This window comes from Cariama cristata, unplaced genomic scaffold, assembly GCF_000690535.1.
Source record: "Cariama cristata isolate BGI_N322 unplaced genomic scaffold, ASM69053v1 scaffold11081, whole genome shotgun sequence".
Taxonomy (NCBI): domain Eukaryota; kingdom Metazoa; phylum Chordata; class Aves; order Cariamiformes; family Cariamidae; genus Cariama; species Cariama cristata.
In genome coordinates, this window is record NW_009599841.1 from 12,450 (window position 1) to 31,388 (window position 18,939).

At 43.2% G+C, this 18,939-nt stretch overlaps 1 protein-coding gene across 2 annotated transcripts; it reads left to right on the forward strand.

Annotated features, from left to right (window-relative positions):
• The first annotated feature begins 515 nt into the window (after positions 1-515).
• CDC42 (cell division cycle 42) lies at positions 516-16,177 on the forward strand. 2 transcript variants are annotated; one of them, XM_009709823.1, is made up of 5 exons: positions 516-663; positions 5,854-5,926; positions 8,434-8,543; positions 8,649-8,846; positions 14,749-16,177. In XM_009709823.1, exons 1-5 carry the CDS (start codon positions 559-561, stop codon positions 14,836-14,838), a joined length of 576 nt encoding a protein of 191 aa, XP_009708125.1. In that variant the 5' UTR covers positions 516-558; the 3' UTR covers positions 14,839-16,177. The 2 variants fall into 2 exon arrangements, with proteins under 2 accessions (XP_009708125.1, XP_009708126.1); XM_009709824.1 differs by lacking the exon at positions 14,749-16,177 and adding an exon at positions 13,238-14,098.
• Positions 16,178-18,939: the final 2,762 nt, after the last annotated feature.

The following is an 18,939-nucleotide window of genomic DNA, read 5'->3' on the forward strand; positions in this document are numbered from 1 at the left end:
TGCTGAGTTTTCTTTACTGAAGGGCTCTCCAGAGGGAAGATCTCTTGGGAGCAGCTGTCAAGACCCAAGCTTACACTTTCAACTTTCAGTGCATCTAAGGCTGGATGCTTCCATGCGTTAAAAACAGAGTCTGGAAAAACCTAAAGACCTTTTTTTGCCCACCTCTAGGTAACTAGGCAGAAATCACACTGTGTATTAGAGTGACTGAATTTACCTAGTCCTTCTCAGCGTGGACAAGGGACCATGCCAAACATAGTCTTCGGTGGTGTTTGGCAATTGTATGCAGTGGGAGGGGTCTGGTGGTAGGGAGGAGGTATTCGTATTTATGAAAATGAGCAGTTTCCTATTGTGTGTATGATGGAGGCAACGGATCTACCAACTCATCTAAGAATGTCTTGTTTTCGGATCCCAAACGTACTGTTAGTGATTTGGGCTCTGGTCAAAGCTCATCAATGACATGTACTGCTATCTAGTGAGTATAAGAAACATCTAAATATATATCTCTTTTTTTTTTCTTCTAGGTTCTTGTTGGAGTTGATATTTTAGTAGACTTCAGCTATGCAGACGATCAAGTGTGTAGTTGTGGGTGATGGTGCTGTTGGTAAAACCTGTCTCTTAATTTCTTACACAACAAATAAATTCCCATCGGAGTACGTACCAACGGTAAGTGTGAGAATGGCTCATGTTCTTTGGGCATGATGGGGTAGGGCAGCATGAGTTTCCTTCCTAAGTAACCTTTATGGCATGCGTGCCCTAATAGTTGTTCTTACAGCCTGCTTTCCTGTTGGAGACTAACTAGTACATCACGGAAAAGTAATGATCAGTCTGATACACTGTGGCTATCTATCTTTCATATTGTCTGGTAGTGCTGGGATGCCTTTCCTCTGTCTGGTTGGTTCCTGCTGCTTGACTGCTTTGCAGAATCTGGACTTCTGTTTGATGGCCACCAGCTGGATTCTGTGAACAAGATTATTTGCAGTTGTCAGGACTGCTCTGTGGAGAGCAAGCAGCAGGAACACCTGCTCTCCAGCCTGTGCTCTCAGTTCTTGCCACGTTTTCATTTTTAGGGAAAGTAGTATTTTGTGTTGGTAGAATAGTCAGTGACTACAGTTAACATTTTCTGATGCTCATTTTTGATTTGCATCTCTGAAAGATCCAGAGGTCATGCAGTGAGAAGAGAAGGCTCTGGGCAGACCTTAGAGCAGCCTTCCAGTACCTAAAGGGGGCCTACACGAAAGCTGGGGAGGGACTTTTGACAAGGGCAGGTAGTGATAGGACAAGGGGCAATGGCTTTAAACTGGAAGAGGGAAGATTTAAGTTAGATATTAGGAAGAAATTCTTCCATGTGAGGGTGGTGAGGCACTGCAACAGGTTGCCCAGAGAAACTGTTGATGCCTCATCCCTGGAAGTGTTCAAGGCCAGGTTGGATGGGCCTTTGAGCAACCTGGTCTAGTGGCAGAGGGGTTGGAATCACATGAGCTTTAAAGTCCCTTCCAACCAAACCGTTCTGTGATTCGATGGCGTGTGGCTAGTTATTTCTCATGCTTAGCTGAAGTCATGTTTGGATCTAGTCTACACAGTCTCATTCAGGTTGTACTTCCAAACATTTGCCAACTTCTGTGTCGTTCTGGACTGTTTCTAAGTAACCTTTCTGAGTTTTACAGGCTCAGTTTTCTCAGGTATTGAATCCCTTGGCTTATCTAAAGATTAAGTTGGGAGCAGTTTGCCTGTGAGGCATGTGCATTATCTTTTTAATAGAAAAGTGCTTTTCTTAATATTGCGTATGCAAGATCAGTGTACTGATGCTGAGGTGGTTCAATTTTTTAGTGAGGTTGCTGCAAGAGACTTTGACATCTGGATGCTCTTTTTACTAGTTTTCTCTGTCATGGACCTGAAAAGGTCATCTACCCATATACAAATTGAAGAGTTTACCTAGGTATCTCGAACAAATTTGGATCTGGAAATGTGTTGCAAAGAGGTTGAGTGCCTGTTGGTGAAAGGGTCAGTGATCTTTTCTGTTATTATAAAGCAACTTAGAAGAACAGATAGCTCCTCTGAGATGCCAGGTAGCTCTGCCTGATGACTCTTTCAGAATAGCTGCTATTTTAGAAAAATGTCTTCTCTTTGTGGAAAAGAAGTAGCAGTGAACTTCATAGCCAGTACCTCAAAAAGAGGCAATCCGGAGATCTTCAACTTGCTGAATTTGAGGTTTGTTAAGAATAGGACAGACTTCCACAGAATGAAAATGTTTGTGTTTAGTTGTAGATCTGGAACTAAAGATGAAAGGACTCCCAAACCTGAGAGTGTTCAGGTTGGATGCAGTGGCCACTGTTAGGAACCTGAGGGTTGTGCTGTAGGCATGGGGACCCAAGTTCAGCTCATGGAGATCCTCTCACTATGGGCTGGTAGGGAAGAGGTTGCGTTTGAAACTGCATTTTGCCATTCTCAAGTTTTTGAGAGTGGTGTCAGGTGTCCTGCTGTGATGCTTCTAGGACAACCACATTCTGCGTTGAACATGTGGAAGTCTGCTTGCCCTATTTAAAATATTCTTCATGGTCAAGACAAAGTGAAAGTGGTCAGTGAGTTCAGGCACTGAGCGTTTCTATACTTAGTGAAGTGACCCTTAATTATGTTGAAAAATGCTATAATCTTAAAATGTGTATTTTGAAAGCTTGTGAGTTTGCTGTCCTGCAGATGGTAATACTGTCTACAAATCCCTGGTAGCAAGCAACATGGAAAAAGCTATTCAAAGTAAGTAAGTTCCTTGCCAGCAAAGTGTATTCAAGGTGTACTAAGGCTTATTTATAGTGCCTTTTAAAACTGTCCAGTGTTTCTGGAATAGTGTTTACCTCTGAACTTCATGGCTTGAGCAGCTCACTGTTCTGGGGATATCACAGGCCTAATTCTGTGTATGGCCTAGAGGCGTATTTCAGGCTCTGGAAACTGGTAAGTAACCTCTGATATTCTGGCTAATACTTCTAGTAATAAATGGGCAAAGAAATAGAACAGATAACATTGTTCCCAAAATGAAAGCAAGCTGTCTGAGAGTTGACAAGCCTTACTGTCCCCAGAATGTGGCTGAATAAGGACCCTAGAGTAAAGTAGGTAGGACTCAAACAGCTTAACAAAAACGTTTAAGCAGGAAGAGAACCTGGAGATAAAGTTCTGATTTTGAGAACTTGGTAAATACGGGTTGTAGCTCAAGGCCAGCGTACTGACAGATACTGGGAATCCAGCTGCGGCAGCTAGTGCGAGGTCTCCCTTGAGAGGAAGGTAGCACCCTTCTTCTTTGAGGGTGTCCAGTGGTACAGGGCACAAAGCAATTAGTGAAGGTAGGGGTGCTGTAGCGGTAACGGTCTGGCTTCAAACTGAGCTGCTCAGCCTGTGCAGGCACTGGAGCGGCTGGGGTAAACTGCCTGTGCTGTTGCCCTGTGTACGTGTACTTGTGCAGCAGTGTGGCCAAAACATCGATGGAGAATGCACCAGTTCAGACTGATAGATTAGTTTCTTCCACTTGGCTCTGTGAAAGGGCTTTCGCAACCCTTTCTCTTTTTTTGAGGCTATTTCCCAGTGGGAGATGGGTTTCATACTGGTACTGCACATGGTTTGTCACCTGCATGTTTGATGTCATTGCTGTTCTCAAAAAAAGCAGCAAGGGACATGTCTATGTACAGGGCACTGGCAATGTTTGGCTTGTGGCAAATCAGGTGTGAGTCCTGCACCACAGAAGCTCATGCCACCTGCTGTAACGGGCTGTTTGGCACTGGCAGGAATTTAAACTTCTTGTTGGGCTAATTGTTGCTCTGGTTTTTAGCCTGTTTGGCACAACAGAGGATGAAATAGTGGATTATGCTATGAGACTGTAGTTGCCAGGTTTGTCTGAAGGCTAGCCTTGTAACCCTGGCCTCCTTAGGGCTGAACCCCAGACCTTTTCAATAGTAGCTGTACCTTAAGACAAAAATTAAAAAATCCCATTTTGCAGATGGGGAACTTAAAAACAAACCAACCAACCTAACAAAACAAAAAACCACAAAACATGATGAGGGAGAGTACATGCTAATCCCCCTAAAGGTCAGCTACATGTACTATTATTGGCTTGCTGCCCACTGGGTGAAAATGAGGGGATATCTTTGGGGGATTAAGCTGCCGACCATCTTCTGACATCTGAAAGAGCAAATGCGCTCACCTTCAGTGCGGAGTGTACCAGTTCCTTGCTCTGTACCTCGCAATAGTTGAGTCCTCATCGTGACCTGTCCTTTGGAGTCTTGAAGTAGTAGTCACAGCATATCGAATAGACTCTGTGGAATGCCTTCCACCCTCTTCCAGCCTGAAGGTCTTATTTGTGGCTGGACACTAAGGCAAACTCAGTGCAATGTGTAAAGGATTGGGCTGCCAGTAACGGAGATGAGTGTTGAAATCTCTTGCAACACTTTAATTTTAAAATCTTGACTGCTAATCCAAAATAGTATGAGAGGTGGACTTCTGCTTCTAGCTGATGTTCCTGGGGATATGCAGCATGCTGTGGCCCTAACTGCTTTCCCAGTCCCTGTGAGTTGTGAAAAGTTAAAGAAACCAGTGTGGTGTCAGGTATTGTGTTAACCAGGACAGACAGGTGGAAAGGAGGCAGATCTGAACTCTTGCAAGTTCAGCTTTGAAGTGCTGTCTTGCTGGTCTTTTCTTAATTTTTAGTGGGATTTTTTTCAAGGACCTAAGTTCTTCCTAAAGCCGTGTTAACTGATGCATGTGACTGCTTATTTCTCCATGTCCCTCCCTTCTCACTTCCATGAAAAGCTTTTGAGAAGACTGCTAGCCTCTTTAATGTTGTTGTTTACTTCGGCTGTGGGAGCTGCTCAAACTTCAGTTTTGTGTTGAAGCAGAGCTTCCCTGTCCTTGTTCAGAGACCTCTGTCTCCGAGTAACCTTGCAGCACAGTATGCAGAGACAGTTGTGTGTTTTTTACAGTGGGAAGGATTTTTTTGCCAAAGGTACTTTCTGAAATACTGTGTTTGCGGTTCTGAGGGTAAAATGGTTGTTGAAATGAGGGATACTGATCTCAGACAGTATAGTCCTTAATGTTGAGTATGTGGGTGTTGAAGGAGAACGCTTAGGGTAGGTGCTCATGCTCAGTTGTGTTGTAAACAAGTTACTGGGTGAAACGTTTTTGGTAGTGTTAGCTTTTGATCTGTGTAGCCGGTCTGCCCTTGAGGACAAGACTACTGTGGCAGATGCTGCACAGACATGCTGTAACTTGGTCTTCTGGAGCTAGATTCTCCATTTAGGTGGGGAGTGAATTTAACACAGACTGATCTTGACCAACTATATTGCTTCCTCCAAAGATGGAGAATAAATTCCTATTGGAAGGATGGACTCTGTACTGAATTCCCTAGATGTTCAGAAAGATGAACTTCAGAGGACTTGGATCCTGTGAGAATAAGCCCCGTAGCTCTGTGCCCTGAAGGGCGGGGCTGACATTTATCAGTTCTGTCTTGGTGGGGATGTGTTTACTGTGTCAGACCAAGTGTGAAGGTTGAAATTTCTGTGGCAATGTGGGAAACCTCTTTGCAATTACAGGCAAGAGCTGTTGCAGGTGTTTTGCACAGTGGCTGTTATATGCAGTGGTATACCTAGTGTGCCTTTGCGATACCTTGTGGAAACAGCTTTTGCATCCCTGTTCCAAATTGAATTGTCCTGTTAACAGCCTTAACGGTATTAGCATTGTAAGCCTAATGGCTTCTGTTATCCTGTGCAGGTAACTCTTCTACAAATCGGAGGTGGTCTGGCAAGGTGAGTAGGATGGTGGTTTGAAAGATGGCTTATTCACATCCTTTTAAATGTGCTTCTCTTTTCTTACCAGGTTTTTGATAACTATGCTGTAACGGTGATGATTGGAGGAGAGCCTTACACCCTAGGCCTCTTTGATACTGCAGGTGAGAAATCAAGTGCTTGTGTCACTTTTAACTGTGCAAGATTTAGTTGAGGTGATGTTGAACATGAAGACATACAGTTGTGGGTTTTTTTTTTTAATTGAAAGGGAAAAATCTTTCTTGATTCTTCATTCCTGACCTTTGGGGAGTTGCTAAATTGAGTTTGTTTAAAAAAAACAAAACAAAACACCAAAAAACAAACCAAAAAAAGACACCAAAAAACCTCATCCCAAACCAAAACAAGAAAACCTTCCACTTCTTTTAGAGCTCTTTTATTTTGTGCCACCAGGTGACAACTTTCAAACTTTCACTTCTAATCTAGGTGATACCTGAAAGATAAGGGTTTCTATGTTTTTAAACGAAAGGAGAAAATTGTTGAACAAAATATGTGGATTGTGTGTGGTTTTGTTTAGTAAATAGCCTATTTTTGACCAAATATCGAGACAGAATGACTAACATTAGAACACCTTAGATGTGCATGTGGCATGTCTCTGCATTTTCAATATTGAAATCAGGATGCTGTGTGAAGTTTCATAAGCCCTCTCACTGTCTGCTTTTTTTAAATTAAATCTGCAGGCTTTGTTTATGGTTATTAGTCTGTATCTCAGTTTCTGGCTGGAGAAATGTACAGTGATTAAACAGCTACACACATTGCTTTGCACGTGTGAAAATTTAGCAAGACAGGGTACAAACTGGTTCAACTGCTAGTTACCTAGTCCCCAACCCGTAATAATCCTGAAGTGGTATGGCAGCATCTGGTATTGTAAACTCTCCTTCAAGAGAGTCCTTCCACAGAGCTTAGTTGATAAGCTGTTACCCCAAAGTGTCTTCATAGAACTTAATCTGACTGTTTCCAGCTGTATTCTTGCATCATTAGTGTCTTCTTTGATTAACGAAATGCTTCCAATTAAACACTATAGCTTCAGTTAGCTCTTCACATTCTTCTCCCAAATGTGACTTGTGTTAGTTATCCATGAACTAGGGAGTTTGCAGTAAGGATTTAAGTGGAAAAGGAGAGGCTCCTTCCTGACACACATTGTGTAGGCTACTGTAGGGACCAGTACTTAGGTGGGTCTCAACTACAGCATTCTGGTACCTGCGTGGGTAAAAGCTGTGTTGGGTCCTTCTCTGCCTGCTTTAAAAAAATCCTCTGCGTTCAGACCTCTGGAAACTGTTGCATGTGTCGATATGCATATTCACGTGCTGTCTACCAACATGAGAGCAGTAATCCATCTAGTAATTTTGAAAACCTACCAAGTGGATTTAATGCATGTAGGTGACTCTACGCACTTGTGAATGTAAAGGCTTTCCTTTTGGAGCTGGGCTTCTGAAGTTGGGAGGCTTTTGTTCTTTAAAGGTCAGCTGCTTTTTGCTAAATAGTAGCCAGCACAAGTTACAGAACTGAACAACATACAAACCCCCTATTACTAGCTGTTAAATTTTAGAAAAAAAAAAGTCTTTGTTTTGAACTTGTACGATGAAGACAAAGCTTTTGGAGTAGGCTGTTAATTGCAATGAGATATTTTGGTCTATGCTTAGCTCCTCTGTGTCCAGCGAAGGCTGATAGCTGAAACAAGCTGTCTAGACCTCCATCTTCAAACTGCAGATCTTCCTCCATTGAGATGTCCCAGGTGTTGAGTCAGTTCGTTCAGTATCTCAGAGGTCATTGTCCCGTATGATAGGTGAAAGAGCATCAGTTGAAATCTGAGGCATTTTGAACAAGTGTTTCTGATTTGATTGCCAGCAGGTACAGAAGCTCCTATAGTGCCAGGTTTGCTTTCTAAGAAGAGTGCTGCTGAACTGAGGAGGGGAAGATTAAGAACAAGCTCAGGCAGAGTTGGGTTAGTGGGTCAGTGCTAATGGTGCCCTGCAGGGACTGCCTGCTCTCTTGGACCCAAAGGGAAGAGCCTGGCTTCCTCTAAAGCACAGCCTGCCCTGGGACTTTGGTGCAGTTTTGGGGGAATGCCGCTGGACGGCGTGAACACACTCTCCCCTGTAACAGCAGCATTCTCCTCTTACTGCTTGGAGAACACTTCACTGGGTGTTTGCAAGTAAGTCGGAATGTTCTAGTGAACAAAACTACCTTTTTTTTCCCCCCCCTTTCCAAACTGCAGCGTTTTTGCAGGGTAACAAAAATTGATGGCATAATACTTTTAATGAATGGACTAGGTGCAGATGACCTCATCTATAACCAGATCCACGTTATTATAATTGAGGAAAGTGTTATGCAGTCTGAGGGTGTTTGATCTAAAAATTTATTAGAGCGTACTCCTATCAGACTGCCCAGCTCTCCTGTGACTTTAAGCAGCTCATTGTTACATAGCAACTGAATGAATTCTGGATTTGAACACTAGGATCTTTGAATGTTTGGGTTCAGGGCATATGTATTTGGTTAAGAGTTAGGATTAATCTCAATAATGCTATTGCACTGGAATATGCCTTCTAACCACCTGTAAAGGGCAGTATTTCATTGGCTGGATTTAATACTGTGTTAATTTTCTCCTCTCTAGGTCAGGAAGACTATGATAGATTACGACCCCTCAGCTATCCACAGACAGATGTATTTCTGGTCTGTTTTTCAGTGGTGTCTCCTTCTTCATTTGAAAATGTGAAAGAAAAGGTTGGTTGAACTCGGCCTAAAAAGGGAGCTGCTGCAGTGATATCAGAAATACGTCAGGAGTCATCTTAGGTGGTTAGTAACAAATATTGTCTTCTCTGTCTTTAGTGGGTACCTGAAATTACTCACCACTGTCCAAAGACTCCTTTCCTGCTTGTTGGGACCCAAATTGATCTAAGAGATGATCCCTCAACAATTGAGAAACTTGCCAAGAACAAGCAGAAGCCCATAACTCCAGAGACGGCTGAAAAACTGGCCCGAGACCTGAAGGCCGTCAAATACGTGGAATGCTCTGCACTTACGCAGGTGAGGGTTGGTCTTTGACCATTTTTGCTTGCTTATATTCCATACTTTTTCAGTTACAGGGACAAACTGCTCAATGTGGATGTGAAAGGGTATAAGCTCTGTTTCTGCTCTTCACACTGTAGCTTCCTCTTTGTCCTGTTGTTCTAAGGCACAAGGAGTTGGCAGTGGTACAAAGAAAATCAGCGAAGATGATTAGGTGTAGTGTAGTGGGGTGATGGAGGAGGATGAGCTTGCTGTGTTTGCTTTCGTGTTGGAGGAAAATAGCTATTGAAAACTTAAAGGTGTGTTACAGACCATAAGTGGGTTAGGACACAGAATGCAGCTCACTGCTGAAGAGAGCAGGCAAAGAAAAAAACCACTCGGAAAAGTCAGTTCTGGTACTTCTAAGGCTAGAAGCCCTGATAGTTGAGAGCTTCTTTCTCTTCTGTGTGGTTGGTGGTGAGCTATGTTTTCTGCATCTGCCTTAAGATAGAAGTTCTGTTGAAACAGAAAATAACATGAAACAGTTCTTAAACATGGTGATGTGTGAACTAACTTGTGAACATGAGTCTAAAGACAACTAAAATAGCTGATTTGAGGCCAGGAAACCCTATTATCCGTTCCTTTTAAATTAGGAATACTAGGGTGGGGTGGATGGGAGCCATTGGCTGGCTAGCTGGTGTGTTGCCTTGACTTTGGATGCCCTGGGAACTTAATCTTGTGTGCCTACTCTTGCAGAATTGACAACAACTCTTTAACAATTTCCTTCATACTGCTCTTTAAAGAATTTGTCCCTACCTGATGGGCGTGGAACTAGGGGTGCACAGTATCAAGTCGCTCACTCTTTTCAGTTTTGTTGTGCGTTCATCTCTAGTATCTTGAGCACAAAGCTTTATTGCTAAACTTCATGAAGACTAAAGTTCTGCTTATCTTGCACCTTTTGCCCACATTGCGTGTTGACTCTTCTGTTTGGGATCCTGAGGCTTTTTTGTAACAAAGCTTTGCCTGAGTATTTGCTGGGAAGAAAGAGGCTTTTGATGGAATTGTGCAGGACATGGGCACTGGAGGTGTTGTGGCGAGGCACGCTGCAGTTCATCCTGGGGATCCCTGATGAAAAGGTGGCCTTGGCAGTGCTTCCTTACTGCCCACATGCAAGCTGAGGGTTATTTGTGCTTCAGCTGTAATACTCTTAGATCTCTTCAGTCCCAAAATACCGTTTTAGATGATGTCTGGCACATCCTGAGTGCTGCTGCTAACTATGCTGTAGAACCTGCTAGTTGGATAAATACATACCAGGACTTTTTTGTCCTGTATTGCTCACTGAGACCCTTCCCTCTGTAGCTTTAAACTTGCCTTGTTTAGTCTGCTCAAGTTGCATGGAAGCACTTAGAATTACCAGAGTAAGAGTTGATATGATTAAAAATTTCAATGTTTATCCATTCTTTTTATTTCCAGATAGCCTAAACTGTATCTGTTGCAGAGAACAGCTTTATGCATTTGGAAGCTCAGCCTGAATTTCTTCCAGAGCACTAGTGCTTGCATACCCATTGATGGTTTTAGGAATCAAGAATAACCTGAGAGCAGGGTTCAGAAGCCTTCTCACCTGGAAGACTAGTCGGTTTGCATCTGCTCTGTTCCTCTTCCTTCATTTGTTGTTGACTCCCCACGCAAAACACCTTTTTCCTTAGTCTGTTGGTAATAGCTGCCAAACAGAAATGTAGATTACCTGCAAAGGGTTGTTTGAAGTTCCCGGCAGTGATCTAGCTGGCAGCTTGCTAAACACAGAAGTCGGCTGGCTTTCCTAGCCAGGAGGGTTGTTTTCCTACCTGCAAGGCAATGTTGTAGTAGCCTGTTTCAACTGAAGCTAGACTCAGCTGGGTAGTTCAACCCCTCTTTACCTTGGCTTCTGTCTACGCAGTTCACCTCAGCAGTTTAAGGTGGTTTTTTCCTTCCCAGCTAATTCACAAATTACTTTGACACCACAGTAGCAAGTTATAAAATTGTGGAGTCAGAGCATGTTGTGTGTTGTTTTTTTTTTTTTCTGGGAGGAAGAAGTTGCTTGTCCGTGTAGAAGAATCGACATTCTGAAAGTACTAGGTGAGTCATAAGAGGCGGAGTTTCTAAGTCCTTTTCTATGAAGACACAATATCTTCTCCTCCCTGAGTTTGGATGACTGCAGTACTGAGGAGTCAGTTCTATCCTTCCTTGCCTCAGGTTGTGGAATCCCTTTTTGTGATGAAGGCACTTTCACTGTCTGTCTTCAGCCTTTCTCTACAAAATAGTACCCAATAACACTGTAAAAAGTGGCTAGCACTTTGCTAGTAAGAGTGACTGACAAACAGATTACAACTAAAATGGTTGTTGCTTGTGTTACACCTAAGAGTTAAGTGACTGAGCGGACTTTCTGAAGCTCAGTGCTAGTACCTAACACAAGGGACAACTTTCAGTTCAGTTCCTTTCCCGCCCCTGATGCTGGACTGACAGTTTTGACACAGTGAGATTTATAGTGTCTTAAACTGCCCATGAATGGAGCGGGAAAAGGGAGCCTGAGCTCAACCTGCTCCCCAGTGCAACAGAGGAGCCATGTTGCTTTAACTGGACTAGTGAGGCCTGTGTGCCAGTGGTATAAAACACAGTTCCCTTCATGTCGTTATTCTTGTATCATCCAGGCTTTTAACCCCAGTCCCATTTTCACAACATTTTTGTCCCCGTGTCCTGTTGTGTTTTTTTCTTCTCTTTCCTTATTCCAATTTTCTGGTAGGTCCTTCAAAACAAATCCCACATACTGTTCTCTTGAACAAATTAATTTCTCCTGTGCAATAGGAAAACAAAAGAGAAGTCCCCAAGTAGGAGAATTAAGGAAGCATGTTTTCTTGACTCTTGCCCTGCCTGGGTTCTTAATCTAACTTTATATAATTGAGTTTATACTACAGCCTTATTCTCTCAGAGAAAGAAAATCTAGTTAGTACTCAGACTTCACACAGGTATTATTTATCTGAAGTCTCTAGCTCTTTTGTCAGCTTGGTTGCAACTCATTAAAAAAAAAAAAGGTGCTGAGGAGGATGTACAGAACGATTGTACATGGTAATTTCCTTAACTTCTGTTCTTTCAAGTATAATCGTGCCTGTAACATGGTGGACTTAAGTGCTTCCAGATGGAATCGCCTTAGAGATCTCCCATATATCTGCTTCAGCAAAACAAGATGAAAGACCTTCTAAAACAGATATATCCAGTTTAACCTGTGAGGGAGAAACCAGTTGCATTTGAATGATTTAAAAAAAATAATTAAAAAAAAATCTTAATTTTGCAAAGACTACAATTGTTTCCAGGAAGTAACTTAAGCTTTTGTGTTTGTCTTTAGCTGGGATAAAGCAGTTCTTCTGAAGTTGTGAAGGTCACACTCATGACAGTAGATTTAGGCGAGTCCAGTTAGCATAAACTGAGCCAGGTTTCACTTCTGGTGTTATGTGTAATTTGGCAGAGTTGTTTGGGAGTGGTAACACACTGCAGTGTTCCTGTTGTCCTTATAGCAAATGCAACGCATGCTTCGTGCTACCGCGTAATCCCTGCATACTCTTTGCAGCTCTGTGGCTGCTTGTCTGGTGTTGAATCTCAGTTATTCCAGTCCTAACACCGTTTCTGTCTTCCTCTCACTTGAGCAGTTATACTTGCTTTGGTAACTAAACTGAATAACTGAAATGCACCATTTCCATGCTGGCTCTCAATGTCCAAATAGCAGCACCCATAAGGTATTGCATCGCCTCTTAAAGACTGATAGCCATGTCTGAAGATGACGATGGTTTACCACGGAGGTACTGCTTCAATTGCAGATCATATTTTCCCAGCCATCTGGAGATCTTCAGTTATTCAGAGGCTGAATTCACAAAGCAGAGGAGTTGTTTGGAGCCTTTGCTCTGGACTTGCTGCCGCTGGGGTAGTTGGGAGCGGTAAGTCCGTGCGTCTGAGGTGCTTGCTTATCCACAGTGGGTGAGGACAAAAGACCTTTTTGACCTTTTGGATCCCTGTGGTGGGGCAAGCTGCTCTCCACTGTGTTTATTTCCCTGTAAACTCCCTAAGTGTATATTCAGCAGTTAAGTGGAAATCACAGTCTTTTGTGCGGCCCCTCCCACCCCTGTGTTCTTGCCAATTGCTGCTGTGTTTGTGCCTCTGCCCTTCTGGGTGTTCATTTTGTCTAACTTGGTCTGTCAAATGTTCTGTCTGTCTCTGACATTGACTTCTGGGTCCTCTAAATGAGATTTCCTCCTGGGATCTACTTTGTTTTTTGCAAAGTAAATCTGTTTACTGCCTCTGTGAATTCAGCCTGGTCTATCCTGAATGCTCTTTGTATCTGCTTGTTTTTCTCTAATCCTCTAACCTGGCTGCTGTTTTCTCTCCTCCCCTCTGTCTTGTAGAGAGGTCTGAAGAATGTGTTTGATGAGGCTATCCTAGCTGCCCTCGAGCCTCCGGAAACTCAGCCCAAAAGGAAGTGCTGTATATTCTAAACTTTCTCCTTCCCCTCTTGCTGCTGCTTCCTCTGTCCCACTACTGTAGAAACCTGGTTAAAAAATGAATAAAACCACCTTGATTGAAAGCTGTTGTGTCTGCTTACCATCTTAGAGCAACCTCTGTATTAGCTCTTGGACTTAAGTTCTTTAGTAAAACATTGTGACCATGGAACATGAACTGGACTCGCTTAACTCTCTGCTGGTTGGGTTGCCAGATGTGGGTAGCTTTATAATTCAGGCTGTTGGGGGAAAGGATCTGGTTACATCATTATTTAAAGAAAGATCAAAAGAATAAGACATGATGTTTGATCTTCCTGAATCCAAATAGAAGAAACGATGCGTGGGTTTTTTTTTTTCCAATTTCTACTTGTGACTCTTGTTAACTGTATTTGCATGACAAAAGTACATGAAATGGTGATCTGCAAGTTATGCTGTAATGTGAAGGGTTTTCTGGTTCTCCTTTGTGCAGTGAGATGTTTTTCTGTTGCTATTGCTTTGGCTGTCTGTGCTATAGTGGAGTATTTGTCAGTCTTCGGGGGGAAGGAAATATCAATGTACTTGCTACCGCTTTATGAACTGTTAAAATTCTTGCTTTCACTAACATAGTAGACCTCTTAATTTCGATAATAGATCCTGAAAGCCTGTTACTGTAAGATGTAAAGCTGCTTCTTACTATCATGCTTCTGATTTTTATTGTTTTAAGGAGAAAACATCAATTGTAGCTTGTCTTTAAATTTTGAAATTAAAAATTGCAGTTGTTTGTATAAATGACTGATGAAGCTTTATTCCGATTTGCCCTTCCTGGCTTCAGTTTAACAACGCAATGTACGGTACCCACTTCGTACTCCTCCCATCTTGACTTCTCTGATACCATGCACAGCTTCTGGGCTCTACCTGGCTGCTTCTAACTGTCGGGTGTTTGGGGCCGGAAGCCTGACCAGAGTGTGTACCGGACCGATTTATTGTTGCATGCTTGCCTTGTCTCCTCTCTCCCCTGACACGCGGGTATCTGCACTGCTGTACCCAGCGTGCTCCAGATCGAGCTCTTCCATTCGAACGCAGCACTTTCTGCTTTGTCATTAGCATGTGAAACGTGTTAGTAGCCAGCTAATCATAAAAATTGCCTTAAGGAAATGACTTTGGTATGTGTCTTTTGCTTCTTGTGAAGTATACTGGTATGGTCTCAAAGGATTTGCGTTCCTGTTCAGAAAATCAGATGCTGTGCTAAGGAACTGCTAACCGCAGCAACGCAGCTTGGACAGAGTGTAGCTGAGCAAAGGAGACTCTGGGAGTTGTAGATGGCAAATGAACCTCCATTCGTCATTAGAGGGGTTTGTCTGCCACTTGGCTTTCTGTCGTTTTGTTTGTGTGAAAACTCAAAAATGAGACTGCCCCTTTCTCTCTTTGCCCCTTTTCAGAAAGGCCTAAAGAATGTATTTGACGAAGCGATATTGGCTGCCCTGGAGCCTCCGGAGCCGAAGAAGACTCGCAGGTGTGTGCTGCTATGAACGTCCCTCCACAGCCCCTTCTGCAAAGCTGGTGTTTGATGTCATACTAAAAGCAATGTTTAAATCAAACTAAAGATACAAATTTTAAAATTTGTTTTCGCAATAATGACAAATGCCCTGCACTCCCATCTCCCCCACACGATCCCTGTGTGAGATGAGAATGTTAGTGTTTATTCCCCAGTGCCCCCTCAATTCAGTTAAACTAGTTAATTTTGAGTAATTATGTATTACCAGAAAACACTGATCAGTACTAGTTTTTTATTTTGTTTACTGTTTCTAATTTTTTTTTTGTTTAAAATCCAGGCATGCTTGTGATGACTCTTTCTGTAACAGACTAATTCTAGGCTGTTTTACTGAAGCCTTGTCCCTTATGCTAGTCTGGCAAGACTTGGTTCTGGTTTCAAGAACTCCTAGGGCTGTTCTTCAGCCAGCTAGCAGCCTGGGTGTGAGCAGACTTTAGTACTAAAGACAAATACAGGAAAGTAAAATGTCCCAAGCTGGTGCTCCTCTAAGGAGGAGTGTAGAAAATGTATCTGCATCTCCTCCAAAGTTGCCTTGTATCTCTTCCCCTGTCTTTCCACTGTGCAGGTCATTAATTTCTACCCCATCCTCTAAGTTATGAAGCCTTAGGAATAGGAGAATCCCTTTTCTCTGGATGCACCATCAGACTTGAAACTAGCTTGCCAGTCTCTTCCTTAATCTTTGATGTCATAAGCTTTTGTCACGTGATGAAGAAATAACTGTACCCTTTTAAGCATGCCCAACTGATTCAGTTGGCTTTTAACAAATCCATCTTCTGCCAATCCTTAATTGTTAGAGAAATGCTTACACTGACCAGCATATACACTGCTGTTTGGACACTCTGAAGGGACCTGGTGTATGTTAAGATGAGTTTTGGAGCTGGCCCTGGTGGTGCATCGCTTACTGGATGGCTTGGCATCCTTCAGGGAGGGGTGGAAAGACAGACCTGTGCCAGTAGGAGGGAACTGCAGGGAGGGGTTTCTAGTGTTTAATGTGGCACCATACAGGGACCAGTTAAGGGAATCCCCTTTTTCTGCATTTTGCTCGTAAGTAACTTTGAACCTGTAAGACGGGCTCCAGCCCGCTGAGGATTGTGTGCAGGGTCTTTATGTAGACTAACTGCAGTGTCGTAGGGATTTTACCAAAAATATGTTTCGGCTTGCAAATTCAAAGTTTTTTAAGACTTAGGGAATCTTCTCCATCTTCCAAAATTCCAATTTCTTGTAGACTCATTAGTGTTGAACCAATGCTTTTTCATGTCTAAGTTCTTTGTATATGCATTCTTTTCAGATGTATTAAACATAAAGTATCTTCACAAGCCTGCCTGAGGGTAGTTATTTCCCTTGCCTTTCTCTTGAGTGTGAAGGACTTGTAAATATGGCTTTTATCCCCTGCAAGCCCCACTCTCCTCCTTGCAAGCAAGTTAGTTTGGGTGTTTCCTTAATGCTTAATCCTGTCAGTTCATGTCTTCCCTCATCTCTGCTGCTGGCCTCAGTTCTGTCAAGATTGCTCTAATCTTTGATGCAATGTCTTTGCTGTCATACCCAACTCTGAAGAGAGGGCACGATGGTTCTTAACAAAAGGAATACTCGTGGTTTTTCATGTTCTCAAATATTAAAAGTTGGCTTTTGGGGGTTATTGGGCTCTTGCACCCATTCTGTCAAGGAGCTGGTCTTTGTGGAAGTTTCCTATTGTTCCCTGTTGGTGGGCAGATAGCAAAAACCCTAAAGGGACAAATGACGTTGTACCTATCTCCATCCCAAAGCCGCACAGGATTTATTATACCTTTTTGTTAATTCTCCAAAGAAACAGTGGAGTCTTACACTGTTGATGAATAACTTGTATTAACTATTAAAACACATTCCAAAGAGCCTTGTTAAAGGCCACTTTTGTTTTCAGAAGCTGACTTGTGGGTGCCGTAATCCAAAAGCTTAGTGTAAAATCTGTGTGTTTTCACTTTTCATAGTGACTAGTGCTGCTGTTCAGCTTTGCAGTTCAGTTTCTAATTGCTGTCTGCTGTGGGGAGGCTTGGCTGTAGGTCTCTGACTCCCAGTTTGAAAGTGCTGCTGGTACTTGTAATGCCTGGTGACAGTTGAGCGTTGGTGGCTGCTCCGTGTCCTTACAGCAGACTGAAGTGGGCTTCTGCACCTTCTGATAGCTAAACCTAACTCATGTGTCTAAAGCTGGCAGCAAGGCTGGTGACCAAGGGATTGCCTGCATGAAATCAGGTGGGAAACTGCCTCTGAAGCGGAGGGAGGACCCTTTAGGACTTCTGCTTTAAGTAGCAGGGTTACCCTGTCAAGTTTTTTCTGTCTTGGATGCATCCTTACATGGGAGTTGCCTACAGCTATCTGTTCCCTCTCATACCTTTTTATGGCTGTGATCTGTGCCAATCCTCTCATGCAGGTCCATTTGGCTAAGCAATAAAATCTGTTCTGTTAAACTAGTGCCACAAGGTTAATCTTGGCTTTGGAGGGAATTCTGGAGGCACTGCATTGTGGAAAAACATCCTTTTCAAGGAGCGGTGCTGCTCCTTCCTTTGTGTTGCGTTAGCTTTGCAAAAGTCTGATAGCTTCATGGATCTGCTAGGACATAGCTGTCCCAGTCCAGAGAGAGGACAAGATGCTGGAATTGATTAAACAAGCTGAAACAGCTTAGCTGGTGGGCTTTTCACACTATGCCTTTTTTTTTTTTTCCTCTGGAGCTCAGTAGTGAGGCCTCTGTCAAGCCGGGTGTGCGAGATGTGCTCTGCGTTGCCAGCTTGTATGAGATTCTCGTAAAAGCTCCATGGTGACTGTCTTCCTGCCTGTGTGAAGGCATGCAAAATGCGGGCAAAAGCGGGCAAACCCATGACTTTCTACCCCTTCTAGGACTGCTGCTTTCAGCTAGTCTTGAAGGCAGGTAGGAATACTTGGCGCTTCCGTGGGTACTAGTGTGGCAAGCTAGTGTGTGGTATGAGCTGGGATTGCCTCATGTTACTGCTTTTACAAGTGAGGGCTCGCCTATCTGAAGAAGACACTGAGGGCTGTCTTCATTCTCGAGGTACCCGTAGCAGCTCAGTAGCACAAATAGTACATGAAGTCCGGGCTGGCTGCTTAGCCAACTGCTTCGTGTGTTAATGGTGTCTCTTGTAAAGGGCCAAAAATCTCTGATGGGAAGGCATCTGAGAATCATATTAAAATTGCTCCAAGGACTGGAGGCTGCATGGAAAATAAAGAGCAACTTCTTGTTTTAATGGCTAGGATGCACAGCGATTTCTTGATGAAATCTTTCAGTTATTCATGTAGCTCTTCTACTGAACAGCCACTTCTTCCTGCACAAGGAATAGGTTAGTGACTTCTGGGTTTCGTTTAGCTCTCATGTGAACCTCCAGGTCCTAAAACTAAACCAGTTTTGCTTAAAAGCAGGTAGCAAGTGGAGCACTTGCTTCTGATGGCTACTCCGAACAAGTGGCTCTGTATCTTTATCAGCTGCTTGTTGTCTCTGAAGCAGTGATCACCCCTTTCCCTGCCTCTGCTATATGTTCCTACATCATCCTTCACGTTAGCTCCATTAAGCTGTATAGGGAGATGATTACATTCACTAGTTGCACATAAATGGAACATCTTGCAGGATACTTTCCTGCATAGTGGACTCTACTGCCTTTTTTTCATGGTCAAGCTGTTGCCAAATTGACTGCAAGGGAGGAGGCAGGAGAGCAGATCTGGCATAGAGGGTTAGGGAGGAGGTGGGAGTGTGCACACAGTCTGACCAGTTCAGCTGTATCAGTTGAACGCGTGTATGCTGTGGTGACAAAGAGCATGAATCAGTTTGTTTTCTCACTGTGGTGTTGTCAGCAGAGTTGAAATATGGAAATTGAGGACTATCAGCTCAATAGGCAAGTACTTGCCCCTCTTGCAAGACATGTATTTGCATCAGAAATCCGAAACAAGAGGTTGAACTTCAGGGTTGATTACTGGTGGGAAGAGTGCTCCAGGGCAGCAGCTACTTTCCTGAGCAGGAGATAACTTTAAGCACACCCTTGTGCTCAGTCCCTCCCTTGCCAATGTAGTTAATGTGTGGAAATTTCCTGCTGTGTAT

Coding starts and splice junctions, on each gene's coding strand:
- CDC42 (XM_009709823.1), top strand. CDS start 559: ATGCAGACGATCAAGTGTGTAGTTGTGGGTGATGGTGCTGTTGGTAAA. Junction 8,544..8,648: donor TTGAAAATGTGAAAGAAAAG/GTTGGTTGAACT, acceptor CTCTGTCTTTAG/TGGGTACCTGAAATTACTCA. Junction 8,847..14,748: donor AATGCTCTGCACTTACGCAG/GTGAGGGTTGGT, acceptor GCCCCTTTTCAG/AAAGGCCTAAAGAATGTATT.